Source organism: Hyperoodon ampullatus (assembly GCF_949752795.1).
Source record: "Hyperoodon ampullatus genome assembly, chromosome: 7".
Taxonomy (NCBI): Eukaryota; Metazoa; Chordata; class Mammalia; order Artiodactyla; family Ziphiidae; genus Hyperoodon; species Hyperoodon ampullatus.
In genome coordinates, this window is record NC_136920.1 from 94,667,802 (window position 1) to 94,692,758 (window position 24,957).

Here is a 24,957-nt window from a genome sequence, read left to right on the forward strand (position 1 = left end):
CAAGACCAGCCTACCCTGGGCTTTGGGGATGGGCAGCCAGCGTGAAAACAGGCTTGGAGGAGAGCCGTCCAGGTGTCCATGGCCACTTGCTCCTCAGTGGGAGAAGGCAAAACCCAGCTCCCTGATTCATCCGCAACCCCAAACCTATCCTCCTAGGGTTCAGGGAGAGATGGGACCAGAGCAGGCCCCACCGCCACCGCTCCCCGGGGGCTTCCGCACTGCCAGAGAGCAGGGCCCGCCCAGCCCGTCTGGAAGATCCCGGGCTTCCACTCTGGCTCCTTCTGGGGCTTTTCCCAGGCTGCCACGCCCCCTCCTCTCCCATGCACTGTGCTCACCCGCCCCAGGCGCCGGGCGCCAGCCCCACAGCCCATCATTAACCAGCTCCATGTGGGGAGTTGAGGAGGGTGTGCATCAGCCAAGAGGAAAACATTGGCAGTTTCTGTGACCCCAAATGAGGGGTGGAGACGCCTGGGTTCAGAGAGTAGCAATTAGCCCCTGGCTGTGGGATCATGGGATGTTATCACCTCTGCTGGTAAGGTGGATGTGGAGGGGATGCAAGGCTCCAGGACACCTGGGGCCGTCCCAGTAGGCGCTGCTCCCAGAGAGAATCCCACCAGGCAAAGCCCCTGCGCTGCAGGAGGCCGGGAGAGCCTCCTCCTCCAGTGGCACCAGGCCGGGCTGCTCGGCCTAGACTCGGCCCTCACGCCTTCTTGCCATGTCCAGACCCAGTGAGGGGGGGCTAGGGGTGCAGGGACGAGAGCTGGGCCAGCTGCCACTTCTCTGTTTCCTCACCAAGCCCTCTGCTCTGGCTCACCCCGCACCCCATCCTGGATGTAGAGGAGAGGCTGGAGGCTGGAGATGCAGCCTGGGCACTTGGGGAGCTCCAGAACTAATAGGGAAACATGCCCAGGGCATAGATACAAGATAGGACAAGTTCAAAGGACTTCAGTGAGAGCCCTGCTCATGTGGGTTCTTGCGGGCAGAACGATTGGGTCCAGGCGACACTGATTGGGAAAACCTTCCCAGAGGAGGGGACCCTAGGAAGGGGATTCCTTCCGAATCTCACCCTCTACCTCACTAGCCCCTCCCCCATGAGGTTAGGCCATGACACCAGAAAGTGAGGAGCTAGGCAGCCCTGGGAGTTGACATTTGGAGAAGTCGCCTCACTGGCAGGAGGGGACCTATAACCTTTAGGTCACTGTGCTGACTCAGCAGGGTTTCGTCTGGAGGCTCCCCCCACTCCAGTGGGTGAGTCATTCCCACTTACCACTTAGCTGTTTTCTCACCGGATGTCCTGATCCTTTCTACCAGTTCCAGGGCAGGGAGCAGGGGAGCATCCCTGGAAGGCCCTAGAGATGGATCCCAGAGGATGCCGATTTCAGAGAGGCCCCTTCTGCAGGGCCCAGTGCCTCCCACCCAGGCCAGGCCTGCCACTTCTGCCCCCCCAACTGAGGGCACCCGGGCAGAGTCTCAGGAAAGGAATGGGGCACCGAAGAAGAGGCAGCCTGTGCCAGAAATCTCTGAGTCCCCCGGCCCCGGCCCTCCCCGTCACCCACCACCCGGGCCCAGTCCCAGCCTGCTCGGCTAGGGAGAGAGGGGTCTGAGGTTTCAAAGGTGGGGACAAACTGGTCGAGGTGGGTACGGGGAGGAGAGCAGCCCCCGCTCTGGGCCACACCCCGCTGCGTGGGAACCCATGGCCCCAGCCTTGGATTAGCTCAATGGCAGGCAGGGCAGGCGGGCAGGGCCCTGGGGAGCAGGTTTGTCGGCCACAGCTGAGGAGCCTTTGTGTTTTGTTGCTGAGCTGGGGCTTTTGCAGGTCTGTGACGTCTGGGGGGCCGGCCTGATGCCTGCCTTGTTGGCTCAGCGCTTCTGAGAAGCCACGGAGGCAGCCCAAACTGCCCGACCCCAGCGCCAGTGGGGAAACTGAGGCACGTATGCACAGGTCCCCGGGACCTGGGTCCCAGACCCTGGAGCTCATAGGGTGGCCAGGGAGAAAATAGGCAGGGCATGAGGTCAGGAAAAGAAACAGACTCATTCTTTGGTATCCTTAGGATGCAAGAACCCCTCTGCTGGGACCTCCTTGGTGGTCCAGTGGTAAAGAATCTGCCTTCCAATGCAGGGGATGCTAAGATCCCACATGCCATGGGACAACTAAGCCTGCATGCCACAACTACTGAGCTCACGTGCCTCAACTAGAGAGCCCACGTGCCGCAAACTACAGAGCCCACACACTCTGGAGCTCACACGCTACAACTAGAGAGAAGCCTGCATGCCGCAATGAAGAGCCCAAGCGAAGATCCTGCGTGCCACAACTAAGACCAGACACAGACAAAAATAATTAATTAATTAATTAATTAGAATAGCATTTAAAAAAAGAATAAGAAAACTGGAGAGAAAAAAAAAAAGAACCCCTCTGCCAAGGACACAGGTCCCAGTGTATCTCTTCACCCTCACTCCCCACCGCCCTGGCTTTTTCCTGCTCTGTACATAGCAGCCTCCTGCAGGTGCCCTCCACCTGGGCTCCCAAAAGTCCCTGTTTCTGACCTTGCACCTGACACGTAGTCACTGGACTTCAATGGGGGCTCCATCCCTGGCCCCCAGCCCCTTGACCCCCCTGCCCGCCAAGCCCAGCGCAGGTAGCCCGCAGGCACTGTGGATGCAGTATTTTAACTGGTATTTTTGTGCCATTTCTCCAAAGGAGCAATGGAGGCACTGAGATTACACAGGAGGGACACCACCCAGAATGAGGCCCTGGAGCGTTAGATTGAGAATCTGAGTCTATCTGTTTATTTATTTATTTATTTATTTATTTTTGGCTGTGTTGGGTCTTTGTTGCTGTGTGCGGGCTTTCTCTAGTTGTAGCGAGAGGGGGCCACTCTTCGTTGCGGTGCGCGGGCTTCTCACTGTCGTGGCTTCTCTTGTTGCAGAGCACGGGCTCCAGGCACACAGGCTTCAGTAGTTGTGGCACGTGGGCTCAGTAGTTGTGGCTCGCGGGCTTTAGAGCTCAGGCTCAGTAGTTGTGGCGCACGGGCTTAATTGCTCCGCGGCATGTGGGATCTTCCCGGATCAGGGCTCGAACCTGTGTCCCCTGCATTGGCAGGCAGACTCTTAACCACTGTGCCACCAGGGAAGCCCCCCTGAGTCTGTTTTTATGGCAGGTTAGGAAGAGCACTGGGCTGAGTCCTGCTGTTCTGTGTTCCTGAGCAAGTGACCCAACTGCTCTGGACCCTTGTCTCCTCCTTTGTAAAATGATGAGTTGCATGGTCCATTGAGCTCCACTGTGCTACCATTTTGGTGGTCCTGGTTCCCACATCTGGGACAGCCTCTGCTTCTCATGTAAGAGGGAGTCTGTGGGGAAGAAGAGATGGTACCTTCTGTGGACCAGCCCTAGCTGCTTGGGGAACCAGAGAGAGTCTGTAGAGTACTCTCCAAGCCCTGGACCCTGCCAGCATCAGCCGTGACATGATCAGCTCAACCCAATGTCAAACCTGCTCCTTCCCTCTCCCACAGGGACTTGTAGTCTATTTGGAGACAGGAGGATATAGTAGAAAACATGCTAAACACACATGCCAGGAAACAAAAAAGGGTACAGATTCATGTTATATGCAGTTGGGCAATGAATAGAGGTGTCAGCTAAGTAGGAGGAGTCCAGAAGGACTTCCTGGAAGAGGGGGACTAGAAGCACACAGTACAGTGCCTAGTACTGGAGAGGTGCTCGATAAATATTTGTTGAATGAAGTGCCGGGAAGGGAGGCCTCCTGCTTCATGAATGAGAAATGATGATGATGATGATGGTGATTGTGATGATGGTGATGGTGATGATGGTGATGTTGATGGTGGTGATGATGATGATAGCAACTAACATTTACTGAGCATTTAATTTTGTGCTCAGTGCTGTCCTCGAGTTTCACATTTACTCATTTAATCATTACAACAACTTTTATAGTAGGTATTATTATAATCCCCATGTTACAGATGTGCATCCTCAGTGCAAACTGAGACACAGAGAGGTTAAGTCATCTGCCCAAATTTTCACAGCTCGTAGGTGACAGAGGGGGCATGCAAACCCACGCTGTCTGGCTCTTCACAACCCACCATACTGCCTGATGGGGATGGTGACCTTCTCTTCAGAGGGTGGGAGGAGCTTGGGCAAGGTAGGGGAGACATAAGCATCAGTTTTCGGGCTGTCAGGGCTGGAGTGCTTGGTGGAGAGGCATGGACCAGCCGAGGAGAGGGACTGTGTGGTCTCCAAGGGGACTCCCCTGCAGTGCACCCCTTCTCTCAGGCCTTCCAGAGAAGGCTTATAATCCACCTCATCCTGCACAGAAGAGGGCCCTTCTCCTGGGTCCCCGCCCTCAACTAGCCCTTTCTCACTTTTCGGTGGTGCCTGCAGCAGTCTGACCCTGGCTGTCAGAGTCGCTGGGGTAGAGTGTGCCCCGCTCTCTGAAAGCCTCCCAATCTGCCCAATCTAAACAGTGAGGGACGTACTCCGCTCGCCCCCACATCCCCCAACCAAGACACGTGGATTGGGTTCCGGGTCCCTAAGCCTAAAGTGGGGGGAAAGGTAAGGGAGGGTCTTCAGCCCTTACCAGTCTTCCCAGCCCCCCCCCCAGTTCCACAACTCTAGGATCCCCACCCTCAGTGACCCCAAACCCCATACTCCAAGCGTTCCCTTATGCCTACCCGCCAGGGTCCCCTCACCGGCCCTGCTAACAGCAGCAGTTCTAGGTGCTTTCACCAAAAGCATTTTTACTGCAAACATTTTGCCACATAACTAATTGGCCATGAGGCAATTTTGCCATGAAAGAGAAAATATCTGGTTGACAGTTTGGTTTGACAGTTTGGTTTCAACTAGTTGAGATGCGCTAGTGTTTCTTCCAGTTAGTGACGTTACTGATGGCTTTATCAAGATGATGGTTTTCCCCAAGAGTCGGTTTTGTATTTTGAAACACACTACGTTGGAGGAGAAAGAGGCCAAGGGCCTCAAAGGCACAGAGTTGAGCCTACATTTCCCATAGAACTTTTTGGAAAGTCTATCAATGGACATAAGACAATGTGCTGAGAACACACAGCAGTGCAGAGGCTTTCCCAACGCAACACAAAGTTCAGTTACAAACATGCACCCTAGTGTTTGGAAACTGATACCTCTCTTAATGAAGGAAGAAATTTTAGCAGAAAAGAAAAAGTTGGATATCAAATGAGGAGACGAATCAACAAATGTATAAAATAATATGAACGAAAGACTTGGAAGACAAGTGCTTACTGCTTAGACAAGTACAACCCACAAAAGAAAATCAGTTGTTTGCACGGTATTGCCATGCATCTACATACATTTTATTTATTTGTTTGTTTATTTATTATTTTTGGCTGCACTGGGTCTTCATTGCTGTGCGCAGGCTTTCTCTGGTTGCAGTGAGGTGGGGCTACTCTCCGTTGCAGTGTGTGGGCTTCTCACTGCGGTGGCTTCTCTTGTTGCAGAGCACAAGCTCTAGGCGCACGGGCTTCAGTAGTTGCAGCACACAGGCTCAGTAGTTGCGGCACACGGGCCCTAGGGCACACGGGCTTTAGTAGTTGTGGCGCGTGGGCTCAGTAGTTGTGGCACACGGGCTAAGTTGCCCCGCGGCATGTGGGATCTTCCTGGACCAGGGATCAAACCCATGTCTCCAGCATCGGCAGGCAGATTCTTAACCACTGCACCACCAGGGAAGTCCCTACACACATTTTAAATTCAAATATTTTGTATTTTGCAATAAGGTCTTTTTAATTTTGTTACTCATTTCTCCTGTTTCATTATGGCCTTTTTAATGTCCCTCATTTATATTTTATTATTTTATCTTTTTCGGCAAAATTGCCTTATGGACAATTAGTTATGTGGCAAGAAATGTGGCAAAGTCATCTGCGGCAAAGATGCTTACAGTGGAAATAACAGACAAGGCTAACAGTAAGCTGTAGGCAGAGAGGCCCGTGTCAGGATGCACCTGCCTGCTCCTTAGAGGTCCTCCCGCCCGCCTGCCCGCTCATCACGGGGGCAGAGGGGCAGGACCCCAGGGAACCCACTTACTGCGCAGTGAGCGGGCACCCAGGCACCTTCCTCGCTGCCCCGCCTGCCATGGGGTTGCTTCTGGGAGAGGAGACAGCAGCCTCAACCCCAAAACAGACGTGGGATGGGGAGGGCCACCTCAGCCTGGTGAGACGCTGATGGGTGAGAGGGGGCTTCTGGGGCACCTGAGCCCCTTGCAGAAGCCTCTCCTCCCCACACCCAGGCCGCAGTCAGCCGTCTCCCCTCCTGGCTCACAGCTCTGCAGAGTGAGGTCACTGCTGAGGACGCGGCGAATGAATGTCAGCCTGTGCTCCAGGCACTGAACCCTGCCTGTCTCTACATCCCCAGCGGGTGAAAGGAGATGGGTTGGCGGCGGGCTTGGTGGGCTGTGTCCCACTGTAGGCCCCACTGTGCCCTGGTACCAATCCCAAGGTGGATCCTGGTGCCCACACCCTTACCCACCCCCCCACCGTGGCCCGAGCCTTCCGAACTGGCTTTTCCTGTTCTCGGCTTTGTGTGGTGAAAGTTCCCCAATTATACCCACATTTTCTCAGCTGCTGGGCAGCCTCCAGCAGGCTTGGTGAGTAGAGGCTGGGGCGTGTGGGAGGGAGCACCCACTTACCCTGCTGGAAGGGCTAGGGCTTAGCTGCTTGCCAACTGGCCAGTCAGCAGGAGTACTGGGCTTACTGGCCCACTGACCTCACTGTGGGACTGTGTCTGGGGTGAGGCCACAGCTGGGCTGGGCTGCAGTTCAGGGAATCAGACTGGCCAGAAGGGACCACTGACATCGTGGAGTCCTGCCTGCTCCCTTACGGGGGAGGAAAAGAGGGCTCGGGAAGGGGAAGTGACCCGCCAAGGTGCCAAGGCGAGCTCAAGGCAGAGCCGGGCTAGAAGCCAGCCCTCCTGACCCCCTGCTGGGTGTCTCCTGCATGGTTCTCCCACCAGCCCACAGTGTTCTCTGCCGGGGCCATGTCAGAACCCCCCAGACTGGCCAAGGGGACGGCTGGAGGGGTGGGGTGGTGGTACCCCAGGCGGACCTTGAAGGGCTGTGTGGACGTGAGCGGGCATAGAGAAGGGGACCGTCAGGGAAGCTTTCAGAGCGTGGCAAGGGCCTAGCTTGGAGGGCCAAAGCTATACTTCTTCAGCAGGCATGTCTTGAGTGCCTACTGTGTGCCAAGCACAGGGGATACCGCAGTGCCTGGAGAGACCTGGCCTGTACCTTCTTGAGGGGAGGCGTGGGGGCCAGCACACTTCACTGACCATGGTCTCGGGACCCTCCAGAAGAGTGTGGCCTGCTCACACCTCCATCACACAGAGGCAGGCATAAGCCCCAAGTTCCCAGTCTGGAGCAGCAGACTCCCTTAGTGGGGGGCATGTTTAGGCCATCCCTCGGGCTCTGGGTCAGTCCAGGGACTGACACTGATGTTATTGATGGCAAGTAACTGAGTGAAATAAGAATGGAAGGACGGCTGATGACAGAGCTCAGGGGCGAGCCCACTGGAGTGAAGGACTGAGCCAAGTTCAGAGTTAAGGAAAAGCTCAAACAGAAGCCACTTGAGATGGAATAAAGCAAAATCAGTAGGGAGACTAGAGGGAATTTATTCATTCATTCGATGCCACTGATCACTCCCTCTCTCTTGGAAATCTCTCCTCTCATGGCTTCCAGTGCCATTTGTCTGGCCACAAATATTGACTGAGCACCTACTGTGTGCTGGATAATGGGCTAGGTGCTGGGGCTACAGGGATGGAAAAGACACAGACGCTGCTCTGGAGGAGCTCACCGTCTGGCAGAGGAGAAGCCAGAGGTGTAAACAACCATATCCCCAGGCAGAAAAGAGCCGTAATAGGGTTGGGAGGATCAGGGAAGCTTCCCAAAGGAGGCGGCCTGAGTGGGATATCCATCCATAGGTGGAAAAGGGGCAGGGCCTTCCAGGGAACCAGAGGAACAGGCGCCTAGACATGTAGCATCTACGGCTCTGTGCTCCTTGGAGGCTGGGACTGAATCGCTCATTGACGTGACTCCAGGGCTGATAATAGACTCAGAAATTGATACATAAATGGGAAGAGGGAGAAGGAAACAGAAATCTGGCACGTTCTGAGGAGGGGTCCAGCCTGACCTGGTTGGAAGGCCTCATGTATGGAGAGACGTGGACAGAAAGGCAGGACCCAGGTGATGAGGACGTCAAATGCCAAGTTAAGACATCCAGACTTGATTGTGAAGGCGAGTTAGAGCCAGAGAGGCTGAGCCTTGTGCAGCTGCCTTGCTGCGTAAGAGGGGCCAAGCCAGTGCACCGCAGGGCCCGGGCCCTCAGCCCTTCCTGAGGGAGAAGACAGTGGAGGTGGCCATAAGGATGGCCACTGTGGGCCCCGGTGCTCCCCCAGCACTTCCTCATCCGTCATACCATTTGGTTCTAGCAACCTGTGAGCTAGAGAGGACTGGATTATCCGCCCCATTTATCAGACGAGGGAACCGAGGCCCAGGAAGGTGAAGCAGCTGGTGGCTCCTCTGCTGAGCCCCTGCTCAAAAAGCAGCACATTCAACCCTCATCAAAAATAAGGGTGTGGACGGATATTTACTGCCATGGAGCAACACTGATGATATATCACTAAGTGAAAAGACAGTTTATGGAACAGATTACGGTATGGTTCTGATTTTGTTTAAAAAAAAAAAAACAGATGGTTACCTGGATATATAGAGAAGGACGTAAAAGAGAACACTTCCTATCAGATGATCAGTGATATGTTTGAGTCGTGGGACCATGGGTTGTTGTCATTTTCCTCTCGGAATTTTAAGTATTGCCCACAACAGTGTTTCTATAACAAGCAATTATTATTTTAGAGTCAGAATTTTTAAAATAATGACTACTGGAAAATAGAAGACCAGCGCACAGGGAGTTGGGGCGGGGGCTGTGGCTGTCCCTGACCGCCCTCTGCCATCTCCCTCGACCAGGCGCCCACACCCAGGTGGTCCAGGTGAACGACTCCATGTATGGTTTCATCGGCACGGACGTGGTGCTGCACTGCAGCTTCGCCAACCCGCTGCCCGGCGTGAAGATCACCCAGGTCACGTGGCAGAAGGCCACCAATGGCTCCAAGCAGAACGTGGCCATCTACAACCCGGCCATGGGCGTCTCGGTGCTGGCCCCCTACCGCGAGCGCGTGGAGTTCCTACGGCCCTCCTTCACAGATGGCACCATTCGCCTCTCCCGCCTGGAGCTGGAGGATGAGGGCGTCTACATCTGCGAGTTTGCCACCTTCCCTGCCGGCAATCGAGAGAGCCAGCTCAACCTCACTGTGATGGGTAAGCTGACCTGACCACTCCTCTCTGCTTGGGTGGGGCCTGTGGCCTGGGGGCTTGGCCATCTTCAGTGGCCCCAGATGCTCTCCTTGGGTCGGCATGCTCCCGTGCTCTGGACGTGGCACTTCTGGTCCCTTCGAACCAGGCTGTCTCAGTTCACTAGGGATGGGGGCTGGGCCTTCGCTGTGGACAGAGCTGAGGATCAGTATTCAGGTTGGAGCCCCACCGTGGGGCACTTTCCAGGTGGCCAGGAAGCAGGCAGACGCCATGGTAAGGAAGAGAGCCGCTTGAGCACAGCAGGACTCCAAGAAGACTTCCACTTGACAAAAGGGGATACAAAGACTAGAGCAGGAAGGCTGTGGGTTAGACCCGAAGAGGTCCCTGTGAGAAGTGCTGGGAGGGGCTTTGGTGAAGCATAGCTGAGAGGCATGGATGGCCAGGGTGACCTGAAGCAAGCCTGGCAGGTACCTGCCCTCCTGGCCTGTGTCCTTGATGAGGCAACAGAGCCAGACTCACGGCTCTCTCTGGTTCCCCGCAGCCAAACCCACCAACTGGATAGAGGGCACCCAGGCAGTGCTTCGAGCCAGGAAGGGGCAGGATGACAAGGTCCTGGTGGCCACCTGCACCTCGGCCAATGGGAAGCCTCCCAGTGTGGTGTCCTGGGAAACGCGGCTGAAGGGTGAGGCGGAGTACCAGGAGATCCGGAACCCCAACGGCACGGTGACCGTCATCAGCCGCTACCGCCTGGTGCCCAGCCGGAAAGCCCACCAGCAGTCCCTGGCCTGCATCGTCAACTACCACATGGACCGCTTCCGGGAAAGCCTCACCCTCAATGTGCAGTGTGAGCGGGGCGGAGTGTCGGAGGGCTGGGTCTCCCAGGGCGGCCGCGGTCCCCTCACACCACCCCCGCCCTCACCGGCCCTCCCTCCTTTGCTTCTCACCTCTCATCACTCTCCCCACCCCTCCTTCCCTCACCCCCTTATCCTTCCTCTTTTCCTTCCTCCTCCCTCTCTCTTTCTGGGGGTGCTTTGTCCTCCCCTCCTCTTCCCCCTTTGCCCACCCTCTCTTTCCCCCTTCCTCGTTCCCCTGCTACTTCTGCTCCGAGGGTCCGTGACCTCCACCCTCCCTGTCATTCTTCCCCCTCCTCCTGCTGTTCCCATGTCACTTCCCCTTCCATCCCTTCCCCATCAGAGCCTCCCTCACCCAAGTTCTGCTCTCCTGACCTCACCCTTTTCAAACATCACCCCTTATCCCACAGACGAGCCCGAGGTGACCATCGAGGGGTTTGATGGGAACTGGTACCTGCAGCGGATGGATGTGAAGCTCAAGTGCAAAGCTGATGCCAACCCCCCAGCCACCGAGTACCACTGGACCACGTAAGTGCTGCGGGGCTGGCTGGTCGCTTTGCCAGGAACCTTGCTGGTCACAGGGAGGCCCACGCACCCCACCTCCAGAAACCTTGGGCAGAGAGGAAATGAAGGTCTAGGCTCAGGTTGCTCGGTGAGAAGGGGAGAGGGGCCATGAGAGACACGCACACACACACACACACACACACACATACACCCCCTTGTTTGACAGCATCAGGGTCTGTGGGACAAACCATTCTGCCAGGGGGGCTTCCCTCGTGATCTGCCTTCCTTCTGCTCCCTAATAAAGAATGTTGTGGTGATTCAGTTTGAGTCACTCCCACCCCAGCCCCCACTATTTATTTTTATCGAGGTGTCCCCAGGGAAGCTGGCTTTCTGGAGCATCCCAGATCTTTCTTTGTTCCTCTTCCTTCTCTCCAGCACCCCCAGGCTCTCAGGGAAGAGGCAGCCGTCAGCCCAGGATGCCTGTGTTCATAGAGTGCTCATCCCAAGGCCCATCCTCCCATTCTTGGCTTCGTGGTCTTGGGGCCTGGACCTCAAACGGTCTAGTCTCACCCCCCACCCCCAGCCAGCTCTGATGGCCTGAGCCAAGGCTTCTCCCAGAGAAGAGCTGGATGGAACACACAAAAAGCAGAAAGACAGGGGCGTGGGGAAGCTAAGAAGCAGGTTGACATGGGTAGCCAGAATACGGCTGCCCAGATCGTGTCTACATTCTTTTTCTAGTGAGTAGAAGGCACTGACATACCTTAGCTGTTTGTTACCATCCACTTCCTGGAACCAGAAGTAGTTCTGAAGGTGCGAGTGGGCAGGGCCTGCTTGCCAATTTCAGCTCCGGGTCCAACAGAATAATAGTTTTGTAGCATGGAGGATCAGGAGGAAGGAAAAGGTCTCTTGTGTTCAGGAACCTTCTAGGACTCTCCCCCTGTGAAAAAGACCTGTGACATGCCCAGCAAGAAAATAAGATGGTGAAATGGAACATAATTCCTAAACATGGGTCACATCTCGTTACCTGAGTAGCTTGTTAAAATTCTAGGCCATGGGGCTTCCCTGGTGGCGCAGTGGTTGAGAGTCCACCTGCCGATGCAGGGGACACGGGTTCGTGCCCCGGTCCGGGAAGATCCCACGTGCCGCGGAGCAGCTGGGCCCGTGAGCCATGGCCGCTAAGCATGCGTGTCCGGAGCCTGTGCTCTGCAACGGGAGAGGCCACAACAGTGAGAGGCCCACGTACCGCAAAAAAAAAAAAAAAAAAAAAATTCTAGGCCATGACCCCAGTAGTGCAGCTTTAGTAGATTTGGGGTTAGGACCCCAGACTATTAACCAGCTACCCAGGAAACCAAGGACCAACTACCAGGAACCAGTGTGGTGGAAAGAGCACTGTGCCAAGAGTCCAAAGCTCTGGCTAGAACTCCAACTGTCGCTTTCTAGCTGTGTTTCCTTGGCCTTGAACCTTGTTTCTCTTCTGTTAAGTGGAACCAGTATCTACCTGTCCTGTCTGCATGTCAGTGCTGTGATGAGCAAATGTGAAACACTGAATGATACAAAACTGCCAAATGCAAGAGATGATTGTTGTTTTTTATTGTTTTTACCCCTTCTGAGACAGATGCTGCCTATTAACTCAGCCAAAGGGCTGATGGTGTTGAAGTCAGGTGGGTGACACAGGGGCAGCTTCTTGGGGCTGGAGGGTCATAACCCTCTGCCTTGTCTCCCAATCCCTGCAGGCTGAATGGCTCCCTCCCCAAGGGTGTGGAGGCCCAGAACAGAACTCTCTTCTTCAGGGGACCTATCAACTACAGCCTGGCAGGAACCTACGTCTGTGAGGCCACCAACCCCATCGGCACCCGCTCAGGCCAGGTGGAGGTCAATATCACAGGTAGGAAGCTGCAGCCTTCCCTGCCACTCCCGCCTCTCTGCGCCCACTGCCTCCTCCACTGCCAGCATCTGCCACCTATGGGCTGTGTCACTGTAGGAAATTTGCGTCTCCTCTCCCTGCTTCTCTGGTTCTCCCTTGAGCTCTGGCCATTGGTCTTGCTTTGCTTTTCTCTTTCCTCTGTGAAGGTTGTGTGTGAGACAGGGTGACCCCCCCACCTCCAGTCAGAGAGGGGCAGGAGGGAGGCTCCAGGAGGGAGGAAGGAAGTGCTGTTTACAGCAATGCTGTTGTGGGGGTGGGCGTGGTTAGAGCCTGCCCATGGGTCGCTGACAACACACCTGTGATGCTGCCTTGGTGGGGTAGGCTTGTGGAAGGAGCTCATCTCCGCCGAGCTTTGCTCCTGCAGTTCAGGAAACCTGTGTGGGCTGGAGGGCGAGGCTTACCTCAAGCAAAGATACAGAGGGAAAGCCAGGATAGAGCCCAAAGCCATGGTGGTTTGTGTGCCCTGCAACTGAATTGCTATTTTCCCTGCATTTTTCTCTCTCAGGGCAGATGGGAGGGACACTCAGCCTCCTGACCTCTTAGAGCAAAGGGAACACAGGGGCTGGGATGTTCTGGGGGAGACATCACATGGAACGTGAAAGGAGCATGGGCTTCCGTGTCAGACAGCTGGACAAGCCCTCATCTGTAAAACGGGCACAATATGACATGCCTTGAAGGCTTGTTGTCAGAATTTATATAACGTAGGCCAAGTACCTAGCACAGACCAGTGTGTCAATAAATGGCTCATGTTCTATGGTTACTATCTTGTCTCTGTCATTATCATTATTAATGGAAAAATCAAAACAAGCCAATAGCGGGGTAAACTACCATCACAACTTCGCAACCAGGGTGTCTTTAACCCTGTATCTGAGCTAGTTCCAAGGTGAGAAAGTGACAGAAAGACCCTCCTAGGACAGGAAGTGACATCATGCTGCTACTGAGCTGAACCGGAAGTGACCTCAGGGACATGTTGAGCTAGGTTCAAGGATATTGGAAGTTGGGCGGTGGTTCCTGGCTCTATGCACAGAGCTTGGGCAAGTCCTGAGGATTCATTAGCTCTGAGCCTGTTTCTCATAAGTGGGAGACCTCACCTGTGGGTACATTCAAGGCACAGCTGCTGATAAAACAGCCCAAAGCTGTCCAAGGGCTGCACCTATCTGTCCTCGGGGCTGTTCTGTCACCTCTGTCACCAGAGTTGGGAGGAGAGTGGGGTCACTTGTCACTTGCTCTTTTCTTCAACTCCCTGCTCTTGGCTCTCAGACTGGTTAAGGTGGTAGAAATGTCAGAGGGAACACACAGTTTTCAAGGCATGAGCCCGCTGTGTCCCCCTTTGCCTGGCAAAGCGATAGAGCTATTATTTTCTACTTAACACCCCCCCCAAAAAAAAAGAAGTGTCAGAGGTGGAGCCTGGGGAAAGCTGAGACAGCCCCTCCCCCACTCTAGGGTCTGGGGGTTCCCACAAGTTGGCAAGGATGGTAAGGCCACTGTCACACACTTCTCACCCCCTGGAGAAAGTCTGAGCAAAGCTCAGTAAGAGCCTCCTAGGCGCCTGAGCTCTGGCCGCGTGGCACAGGAGGGTGAACCATGTCATAAGGGAGCATGACCACCTGAGGGGATGCAGGTCATGTGAGCATAGACTTGGCCTGAATGTGTTCACATACTGGCTCTTCCTGGCTGTGTGGCCTTCACCCCTCTGAGCCTCAGCTTCCTAGTCTGTAATACAGAGATCATCATACTTACCTCAGGCTTCTTGTGATCACGCCAAATCCGTATACCACGGCCTAGCACACAGCGTGGACTTCGTGCATGGGAATACCTTCACCCAGCAGTGGAGCACCAACGCCACCACTGCATCCCCCTCCACCACTCAGGCTCTCTGGGGAAACTGCTGATTGGGAAATCAGGGGCGGAGGCCAAGAAACCCGGGAGCAATGACCTCCCATTGATCCTACTGCCCGGCATGAGCGGACCGGCCAGAGGCCCACTAAGCTTACGGGGCTAAGTGGTACTGCCCTACCCCACAGGCAGGGCCGGGACAGGAAAGTCAGGGCCTCCCTTCCCCCAAAGCCCAGGAGAATGCAGGTCCACCGTGAGTGCAGGACTGCTCATCAGGCAGACACAGCAGGTCCAGGAGCAGGGAGGAAGGAAAGGGAGCAACTTCCCAGGCCCAGGCTGGGAAAAGAGAGGGAAGGAAGGAAGGGAAACCAGCGTGGAGGTGAGCCACCTCCTTGGGCGTGTTTGCTCCAGTGGTGCCCTCAGTGGGGTCTGTGGTCAGGCCTAGATGGCCTTGGGGAGAAGGTGGGCCGGGGCCGCCCAGGGCTCCAGCTGGAAGAGGCATGCAGCGTGTCCTCGCGTGCTCCCCAAATACAGAGCGGGATGGGGGTGGTCACCAAAGCCACACACATGGGTGGTGAGAAGGGCCTTGCGTAAGGGCACTCTGTCGTTGACAGCCCAGTTAGGCAGGAGCCAGGGAAGTGTGATGCTCCCTGAATCACTGATGGGCCCAGGAGCTGTTTCACTGGCCGTCCCGAGGGAAGGTCTCTCAGCCCCCTTAGGAAGACTCAGCCAGGCGGCCTGAGCCTTTTCAGAGCTGTTCGCTCTGTTCGCTCTCGTACTCACGGGCAATTTCCGCGCAGCCACCAACCCCACCAGCCTTCCTCCCGCATCGGCTGGTCTCCAGGGGGCACAGCCATGCCCTGTGCTCCAAGCCCCGCTGGTCTGGAGGGAATGCATGAACGAGATGGATAAGTGGAAATTTAATTTTTCATTCTGGCCATCGTACAGGTAATAGCTTTGTCCTGGGCGCATCTGGTGAGGGAAATGAAGAGCAGGGCAGAGGAAGGCATGCAGCAGGGTGCGTGCCAGAGACACACGTGTGTGCAGGGCACGCGTGCACAGGGCCGCTGCACCACCTGCACAGACACACTTTGGCACAGGCTTCTTGGGATCGCAGATCCCAGAGGAGGTGGCGTTTGATTTGTTCCTCCAAGGATGAGTGGTGGGTGAGCGGCGATGGAGGAAGTGTGTGAGAGGAGAATGGCTGGGGCCGAGGGGGCAGAGCTTCCTCTCTCTTGGCCCCGGGCGGCCTCCGAAAGCAGCAGCGTGGCAAGGAGGGCGGTCGAGACTGAGCGCCTGGGAGGCTGTGTGGATGGCGCCTGGGGGACCAGTAAGGGGCTGTATATACAGTGAGTGTTTTTCTAGAGGGAAACGACAGGTCCAGGCTGTGGCCGTGCAACTGACAGCACCACCGGAATTTGCGGATACACTTCACGGGGCCCGGGCCCGCAGAGAAGCCCATTTCCCAGGGGCGGTTTCATGGGGTTGGCCCCTAGTCACAAAACAGACCTGTGAGCTGCCCTCCGTCCTCCCCCTGGGGGCAACGCTGAGGGCCGGGCGGGCTGCGAGGGTATGGCCTTGACCAGACTAAAGAGGCCAGAGAAGGCAGCATCTGCCCCTGGGATGGGTTTGTCCAGAGAAGAGTGTCCAGGGCACTCCCAGGAGCCGGGCAGGAAGGCCACCGGGGTGCAGGGTGTCCCCGGTTTCCATTTCCAGCGCTGAGCCGGCTCAGCCATCGGGGGTGAAGGCAACAGGGTCTGCGCTTTAGGCCGGGAGTCCTTCAGACCAAGGGTTGGTGGGGCTTGGAGGTCCATCTGGAAGGGAGGGCTGTGTGAGCCTGCGAGCGTGCGTGCCCGGGCGTGAGTGTGGGCGTGTGCCTCTGAGCGTGTCAACGTGCACAGGCAAGCAGGCGAGCGATGTCTGCGTGCTGAGTGTGCAGAAGGGGCCCGCAGCTGTGCTGTGGGCAAATGTGGCCGCCTCCGGGCCGCCCGCGGCAGCACTGAGGAGCCTGTGGGGAGGCAGCTGCGTCCACACCCCTGGGAGGATTCAGTTCCCCTCCACCGCGATGAGGCCCTGCCCGCTGGTCTGCGCAGTGCACGGCTGCTGCAGCTGCAGGAGCAGGAGAAGGGCTTCCCAGAGCTTGACCTCAGGCCTTCCCCCCTCCCTGGGCCCGCAGCACTGCACCCTGGGAGGTGTAGTTCTCACAGCTTCCCGGCCTAGGCTTCTGGTGCCAGAGCACTGCCTGCCTGCCTCCTGCCTGCGGAAGCAGCAGGCGTTAGTTTGTGACGCCCGAACATTCTCTTTGACCCCAAACCTCCTCTGGATCCTAGAGCCAGACTAAACCCTAACCCTCACTCCACCTCCGATCCATCCAAAGCCCCCGTACTAGCCCACCCACCTCAGTCAGGAGACCCCCGACCCCAAAGGAATGCGGAGCCTCCACTGCCCCAGGGTCCCAGCCAGCCTGCCATCCCCGAGGGGAGGCTGCAAGCCTTCAGCAATGGGGCTGGGCTGCCCGCTTCGTAAGAGGAAGTGAGGGGAGCCGGCTGGTCCCCCACCAGGAAGCGCAGACGACCCCACGGCCCAGCTCTTCTCTCCCACCAGCTGCGGCCTTTGAGGCTCTGCTACTGGCACAAAGACAGGAGCTACTGGCTGAATGTGACAGCTGGAGGGGTGGAAGGGGAGGGCGCTCCGTTCCACACCAGACAGCCACCTCTGCTTACAAATGAGTTAGGTCCCCACGTGCACTCCTCCTGCACCCTCACTTGGCATCTCCACACAAGTCTGTGTTGCTGGAAGGTCATCTTAACCGGTCTTCTGCCTCTAGGCAGGCTGGCCCTAAAGTAGACAAAATAACCAGGGTTCCCTTTGGTCCCAAAAATCTCCAGGGAAGAGTAAACATACTTAGGACTCAGGTGGGGAAAAGGTAAACAGAAGGCCCTAGAGAGGAAAGAGACCCAGAGGCTCGCCTCTGAGACATGGCCTTGCCTTTGTAGAATTCATTCACCAAATGTTCTTGAACTCTGGCCACGTGCCAGGCCGTCTAGGTGGCGGGGGGTACGTCAATGAGCCAAAGTCCCTGTCCCCGTGGAGCTTACGCTTTAGCACAGGAGGACAGACAACAAATAACAGATAAAATACGTTTGAAAAATTATGTTGTCATTTTGAAGGTGATAAGGAAAAAAAAAAAGCAAGGTGAGGGGTTCACAGTGCTGGGGGTGGGAGTTCGTGAGCTGTGATTTTCGATAAGGTAGTCAGGGGAGGCCTTGGTGAGAAGGTGACCTCCATGAGAAGTTGGAGCCAAGCCCCAAAGGCGTTGAGGCAGTGAGCATGGGACACCGGGTGGGGAGGAGCTTTCCAGGGCGCAGAGCCGCCAGTGCAAAGGCCCTGAGGAAGCTGGGAGTGGAGCGAGCTGGGAGGAAAGCAAGAGATGAAGGCAGAGGCACAGATCATGTAGAGCATTTTCAGCTCTCAGATTTAGCAGGATCTTTGTGGCTGCCATGTTGAGAATAGCCTGTACAGGAAAGGAGTGGAATTGGGGAAGCCAGTTAGGCAGCTATTGCAGCAATCCAGGGGAGAGAGGACAGTGGCTGGGATCAGGGTAGTAGTGATGGAGATGGTGAGAAGAGGTCAAGTTCGAGATTTACTTTGAATTCGAATTTACAGACTAGTTGGGACAGCAGCCACTCTCGTGAAACAGGCAATACGGTAAACTCTACCATACTGTGATTAGTGGGGCCCAAAAAATTCAGTCTAGTCAAGTGAAATGTAGGAGGGATTTACTTCTCCTTGGGTCTCTGTTGCTACAGAAAGCATAAAAGTAAATATAGTTGAACTAATGTTGTACACAACTGGAACACACTGAATTGAGTCGGCCCCAAATTATCATGACACTGTCACTTCCTCAACCCCTCTCCCTGTTCCTGCAGAAGAAAAGAACTTTAGCCACTTGAACACTGGCAGGAGGACCAGAGCCAATCATGGTAGATCCTAATTTGCATTTACTGCAGGTTGTTCTATCAGGCCTTATTGTAATATGTCAGTATATGATTAACGAAATGGAGTAAGCTATTGTTTATACCAGAATGAAAGCTGCAGACCACTGGTATGTAAACATTCTAAAGAGAAAGAGAAGTGTGAGCTGGAGAAGAGAAGGCTGCACAAAGAAGGGGCCCAAGCCCTGAAATAGGCAGAAGGAGACGAGGAAGGGCATTCCTGGCAGGGGAAACAGCATGAGCAAAGGTCTGCAGTAAAGAATCTACTTGGGGGCTTCCCTGGTGGCGCAGTGGTTGAGAATCCGCCTGCCAATGCAGGGGACACGGGTTCAAGCCCTGGTCTGGGAAGATCCAACGTGCCGCAGAGCAACTGGGCCCGTGAGCCACAACTACTGAGCCTGCACGTCTGGAGCCTGTGCTCCGCAACAAGAGAGGCCGCGATAGTGAGAGGCCCGCACACCGCGATGAAGAGTGGCCCCCGCTCGCCACAACTAGAGAAAGCCCTCGCACAGAAACGAAGACCCAACACAGCCCAAAATAAATAAGTAAATAAATAAATTTAAAGAAAAAGAATCTACTTGGACAGCAAGAACGGTGAGTTGGCCAGACCCAAGATCAAGTTGCGTGATGGAAGCTTTGAAGACCAGACTAACGTGGTCCAACAGGCAATGGGGAAGTCATTGCTAGTCTTTTGAGAAAGGGAGTGGTAGTGTCTACACAGTGAAAATTAACCTGGTGGCTGTGGATGGAGTGACTAAAGGTGGGGCAGAGACCAAATGAAGGTGGGAGATTCACGGATCTACTATAAAAGTAAAACCTGGTGTCAAGTGAGAAGCTATTGAATAGGAAAAGTCAACAAGATTTGGTGGCAGATTTTGACCCAAGAGATGGAGAAGGAAGAGTCAAAGATAAATAAGATTCTAAACTGGAAGAGCAGACAAATGGTGGTGGAGCTGTGGTGTTGAGTGGAGTGGGTCTGGAGGGAAGACGGTGAAACGTGGTGGGAGGGATGGGCCTTGAGTGGGTGGAGAGAATTCCAAGTGAGGTTGTGCCAGATAGAAGAGTGTTCAAAGTGTGTCCCCAAATACTTCTCCTGTGAATGGTCCTTGAGTCAGGAGGGTGGGGTTTGTGTTCCAGTAGGCTGGGAAACACTGTGTGTTCCTCTTACAGCTCACAGCGTGCATGAGAAGATGAAAGGGCTCTGATGCTTTGTCTCCACCGACGTTTCCCAAAGCGTTTGACCCCAATATTTTTGCCAGCCCTCTGAGCCAATGGCTTGAGGTTCCGTGGCCACAGCTTGGGAACTGCTGTCCCAGAGGCCTTTGGAGATAAAGCCCCAGAGCTGGGGGAGAGCTAGCTACCCGAGATGGTTTGGAGAGCCAGCAGGATCAAGGTAACTCATGACACTGAGGCCAGGTCTGTCCCTAGGACAGAAAGCAGAGGGTAAGGTCCAAAGATGGAGACCCCAGCCAGGCGGCTGGAGCAGAGAGAAGGCCCAGCAGTGCAGTCTGTGGACAGAAGGCTCCAAAAAGAAAGCTGAGGGTCAAGGACTCCTTGTATTTATTGGAAGGCAAAGGAAACGTCAGAGAGGAAGGGCAGGTTCCTCCACCTGACGCCTTTCTTATTCTGCTGGCCTCTCCAAGTCTTAGTCATCTTTCAAGGCTTGGCCTAAGTCTTCTCTCCCCCAAGAAACCTTTTCAAACTCCAGGCCACAGGTCTTTGCTGCACTGCACTCCTGAAGCCCTTATCAGCCAGCGCCCTTGATGTCCACGTGCTGCTTTGCCTAAGAGTGTCATTTGGTTCCTCAGCTGGGCTGTGAGTTCCTTGTATCCTGTGACTAGCGAAATAGATGGATGCTCGGTACATGTTTGCTGAGTGGATGGGTGGGTGGGTGGATGGAGCGGTGAGGAGGCAGGTGGCAAGAGGAGAGAGCACGCAGGTACAGGGTAAGAACTGAAGAGGGAGCCGGCAGGTTCAAAGTACAGAGGCGGCTATGTTCCTGCCAGCTGCCTCTTGGGCATTTCTTGTGGCAACATCTCCCACCTCGCGGGGAGCAAGTGTGCAGCCCTTTTCAGGGCGGTAAACAGATGGGACCTGGTGAACCAGGAGAAGACGCTTGAGGTTCAGGAAGACTGTTCTGGAAGTGGGCGGTGAGGACAAATATTCAATAAATATTTATTGGGCAGCCACTCGGTGACCTGCACTGAGTACACAGTGGTGACAAGTGGGAAGCTGAGTCCCCAGTGGTTGTGCTTCTCTCTGCCAACTCCCGCCCGTGGAGAGGCCCGAGCAGGAGCCTCTGGGTGGTCCCAGCTCAGCCATGCGACGCAGGCAAATCGTCTCCCTTCTTCGGCCCCCGTGTTTTCATTAGCCCTTCCAGCCCGAACTCGTGGAAGGCCCTTCCTCTTCTCTTCTAGAATCCTTGCCCTGCTCCCGCTGCAGACAGCACCCCACAGGCTCACACAGCAGACCGGCTCCACCTCTGGGAGGAGGGACTGGTCTCATAGGAGGAACAGGATTCCCACGGAGTGAGTGATGCTGAATCGGGGAGTGAGCTGGCAGAAACAGATTCCCAAAGGCCAGAACATACGCCCAGATTGACCGCCTCCCTTGGCCTGAAGAGAGGAGGGCTGAGAGCAGCCGAGGTCAGCCCTCCAGGCCTGCCCTGGACCTGCCCACCGGCTCCTCCTATCCAGGGCCAGCCGTGGTCTCCGGTGCCACCCTGTGGTGGTGCTGGGAACCGCCTCCCTCAGCCTCACCTGGGGACCCCTTGGGCCTCTGGCCCAGCCCCACTGGCAGACAGACACCCGCCCAGCCTTCTCTCCCCGCCCACCCACTTCCTTTCTCTTTTCACCTTTTCTGCCTCCTTGTTTCTGCTGTGTCCTCAGTGTGTACCTATTTGTACACACGCGTTCATCACATCAGCACGTGTGTGGGCCGGTCGTGGCAACAAGGGTGTATGCCGGCACGCGTGCTCGCTTGTGTATACTTGTCATCTTTGCTACTCACGTACTCTCACACTCCCTTTCTGCACAGCCATACTGAGCGTCTTATGCTCATAGCCCAACTTGGCTGCACCCTGGCCCCCACCCTGCCCTGCAGGGCCAGACTGCAGCCAAGAACCACAGCCCGGGCGTCTGGCACTCACAGGGCATCTACGGGGCCAGCACCTTGGAGCAGATGAAATCAGGCGTGGGGCACCCGGTCTGCTCCAGGCTCCGAGTCTCAGAAGCCAATGTGCGGTGCTGGGGCGCAGTGACATTTGCACAGGCTTTCGGTGCAAGAGAATCAACGATGCGTCATTGGCTGATGGCCTCGGACAAGTTATTTGACCTCTCTAAGCCCCGTCTCTCCGTGTGCTGGAGGGAAATTAATAGCATACTTACTTCACGGGGTGTCATGGCGGTGACTGGCGTCTACTGGACCCTGGGTCATGGGTGGGCTGGCTCCACATCCAAGGAGAAAGTCAGCGTGGGGGCTCTGGGGCTACGAGGCTGTCTCTGCCTCTCCCTGGCCCCAGCTACCCACGCTGCAGCGTGGGGCTCCTGGATGGGTGGGGTGCTGGGGGGGCCTTCGGAACTGGAGCTGGCCTTGGGCCCACTTCCTGGCTTTCCCTCCCCTGCCACCCCTGCTGACTCCCCAGGAACAGACACTGACACTGTCCCCCTCCATCTCTCTTCCTCACCCAGAGTTCCCCTACACCCCGTCTCCTCCCGAACACGGGCGGCGCGCCGGGCCAGTGCCCACGGCCATCATTGGGGGCGTGGTGGGGAGCATCCTGCTGGTGCTCATTGTGGTCGGCGGGATCGTGCTGGCCCTGCGCCGGCGCCGTCACACCTTCAAGGGTGACTACAGCACCAAGAAGCACGTGTACGGCAATGGCTACAGCAAGGCCGGCATCCCCCAGCACCACCCGCCCATGGCCCAGAACCTGCAGTACCCTGAGGACTCGGACGACGAGAAGAAAGCCGGCCCCCTGGGCGGCAGCAGCTACGAGGAGGAAGAGGAGGAGGACGGCGGAGGGGGCGAGCGCAAGGTGGGCGGCCCTCACCCCAAATACGACGAGGACTCCAAGCGGCCCTACTTCACGGTGGATGAGGCGGAGGCCCGTCAGGACGGCTGCTACGGGGACCGGACTCTGGGCTACCAGTACGACCCTGAGCAGCTGGACTTGGCGGAAAACATGGTTTCTCAGAACGACGGGTCTTTCATTTCCAAGAAGGAGTGGTACGTGTAGCCCCGTCTGCAGAGCCCCTGCCCCAAGCCCACACCCGCACGCCCCCTGCCCGCCCCCCACCGTCCACTGCCCCAGGAGCTCGGCAGAGACTCACCCAGCTGCTCGGGGTACCTGGGAGCCCAGGGCACGTGACCTGGCTTTGTTTTGACTTCCTCCCTGCCCCGACCACCCTCCCCCATGGTGTGTGTTCACTGTGGCTTTGGTGTTGCTGGTACCTTTCCTCCCCTGACCCCACCTGCCTCCCTCCGCAGGGAGCCCTAGTCCTGTCTTGTGTACCTAGATGTCCCTCCGGGGTTTGGGGAGCCAGCCCTCCCCTGCCCCCAACACTGGAATTTGTCTGTGTCCTCTCTCTGCGGGTGTAGGGCCGAAGGGGCTCCAAGAGGAGAAGCCCCCTGCCGCCAACCCCAGATGCTGCTCCTTTTTCCCTGGAAGAGGGAACCCGGCAACCCCTCCCCCATCCCACCATGAGTTCGGACCCCCGGTCTAGGCAGCCATTGCGCCCAAGGGGTAGGGGAGGGGGGTGGCTTTTCCGAAGCACCCAGGGTTGTCTTTGTTTGTTAAGTGAATCAAGCTGAGGTCTCCACCTGAGGCCTTGGGCAGTGTATTTTCCTGGCAAGGTTAGTTTTACAGTTTTTTTCCTCATTGGCCTCCAGGGAGTTAAGGTGGCCCAGCTCTGGTGTGTCCCTCCTCTTTACCCAGTCTGCTCCCCACATAGCAGGACTCCAGGTAGACTCTGGCCCACGCTTCCCATACACTTCTACCAACACGTACGCGCACTTCACACACACACACACACACACACACACACGCCACTCGTGTCTACCCCTGTGCTCCCCCTGGGGTCACATGCCTTACCCAGGCTGGACACTGCCCAAGGCCCGCCTCTCTGCTCCACCTCTCCCCCTTCCTTCAAGCTGAGGATGGGGGCAGCCTTCAGAAGCTTCCAGGGAGAGCTGAGACTAGGCCCTTCGGTGCCTCCACCCTAGCATCTCAGGCTGGCTCTGAACTGCTCCTTATAGCATGGAAGTTTCTTGAATTTCTCCCTATCTATCAAGTGCTAGCCACTCTTGATTTTCTTGGGGAGTCAGAGCTGGGATCCCAGAAGGGAATTACCTCCAGGAGCTACAGGTGAAGGAGGATCAATGCAGAGGGCACCGGAGAAGGAAGCCCGCACAATAGGAGCTCTGCAAACACAGGCTGATAAGACTCTGCAGAGCGCAGGTAGCTCCTGGCCCACAAAGGCCAATGTACCTGCTCCGGGCCTGCCAGAAAGTGCGAGGGGAACGGGGAGCCAGGGATCCTGAGTCTGAAGCTCCCGCCTGCCACCCTCCCCATCCTGCGTCCTGCTTCAGCTATCCCTGGTCTCCATTCTGGATGAGGTGGGGAGCCCTGGAGAAGCTTTCCCTTTGAGTTGTAGATTCCCTTCTTGAATGGGGCTCTGGGTTCCTGTCAATCACCCGAGACTGATGATCTTCCCCAGGATACCATGGAGGAAGGCCCCTCCCAGCCCGTTCTTTGCCCCCCCAGCTCCAAGTGCCTCAGTTCCTCCATTTGCCTACCCCATCCCCCCAGCACTCTAGATGGGAAAGACCCTGGGATGGGAGAGGCAGGTTCATACCTGCCCATGAGGATTCCAGTGAACTCAGCCCAGGGTGCAGGGGCTCTGTGGGATGGCAAGTGTTGGGGGGGAGGAAGGCAGACCACTCTGTGCCCCACGGGCACCAACCTACCCTGCCATAGGCTTCCCAAGGGAGCCCCCAGCCTCCCGCCCTACTTCTCCCCTCCCTGGTGCTGCTATGGAACCCCCAGCCAGCTCCATCTCTGCCCTGGCAACCCTGGACCCAGTGGGCCAGCTGGGTCACGCTCCTCCCCCAGCCCCCACTGCCCTAGCCCCAGCCCAGACCACCCAGTAGCCACGTAGCAGAAGTCTGAAGCCATGCCAGCCCTGGGGCGGTACTCCCCTCTCTTGGCATTGGGAGTACTGGATGGGGTGGAGTTGGGAGAAACTTCTGGGGTCTTTCTAGCCACAGGGCAGAGGGGGTGGAGGAGCTGGGCTGCATCTCCCAGCAGTATTAGTGTCCCCCCCCCAGGGCAGAGGACCTTTTCCATGTTACATCACTACCCCAGCCCACCTCACACCACCCTGGCCCCTCTGCTTGGTCTCCTTGCCCCCAGGCAGGAGGAAATCCCAGGGGCCTGCCTGATAGAGGCATTCTCTGTCCCCTTGAAATCACAAGACTGAAAGGACTCTTCCTCTTGTGTCTCCCTTATCTGC

The 24,957-nt window shown here is 56.3% G+C and overlaps 1 protein-coding gene across 1 annotated transcript; it reads left to right on the plus strand.

Moving 5' to 3' along the window:
* Positions 1-2,575: 2,575 nt before the first annotated feature.
* On the plus strand, positions 2,576-22,682 carry NECTIN1 (nectin cell adhesion molecule 1; the record flags this gene model as incomplete). The annotated part of the gene is made up of 6 exons (XM_079707843.1): positions 2,576-2,636; positions 8,991-9,341; positions 9,877-10,179; positions 10,597-10,714; positions 12,424-12,575; positions 22,135-22,682. 6 exons carry the CDS (start codon positions 2,576-2,578, stop codon positions 22,680-22,682), a joined length of 1,533 nt encoding a protein of 510 aa, XP_079563969.1.
* Between the last annotated feature and the right edge of the window lie 2,275 nt (positions 22,683-24,957).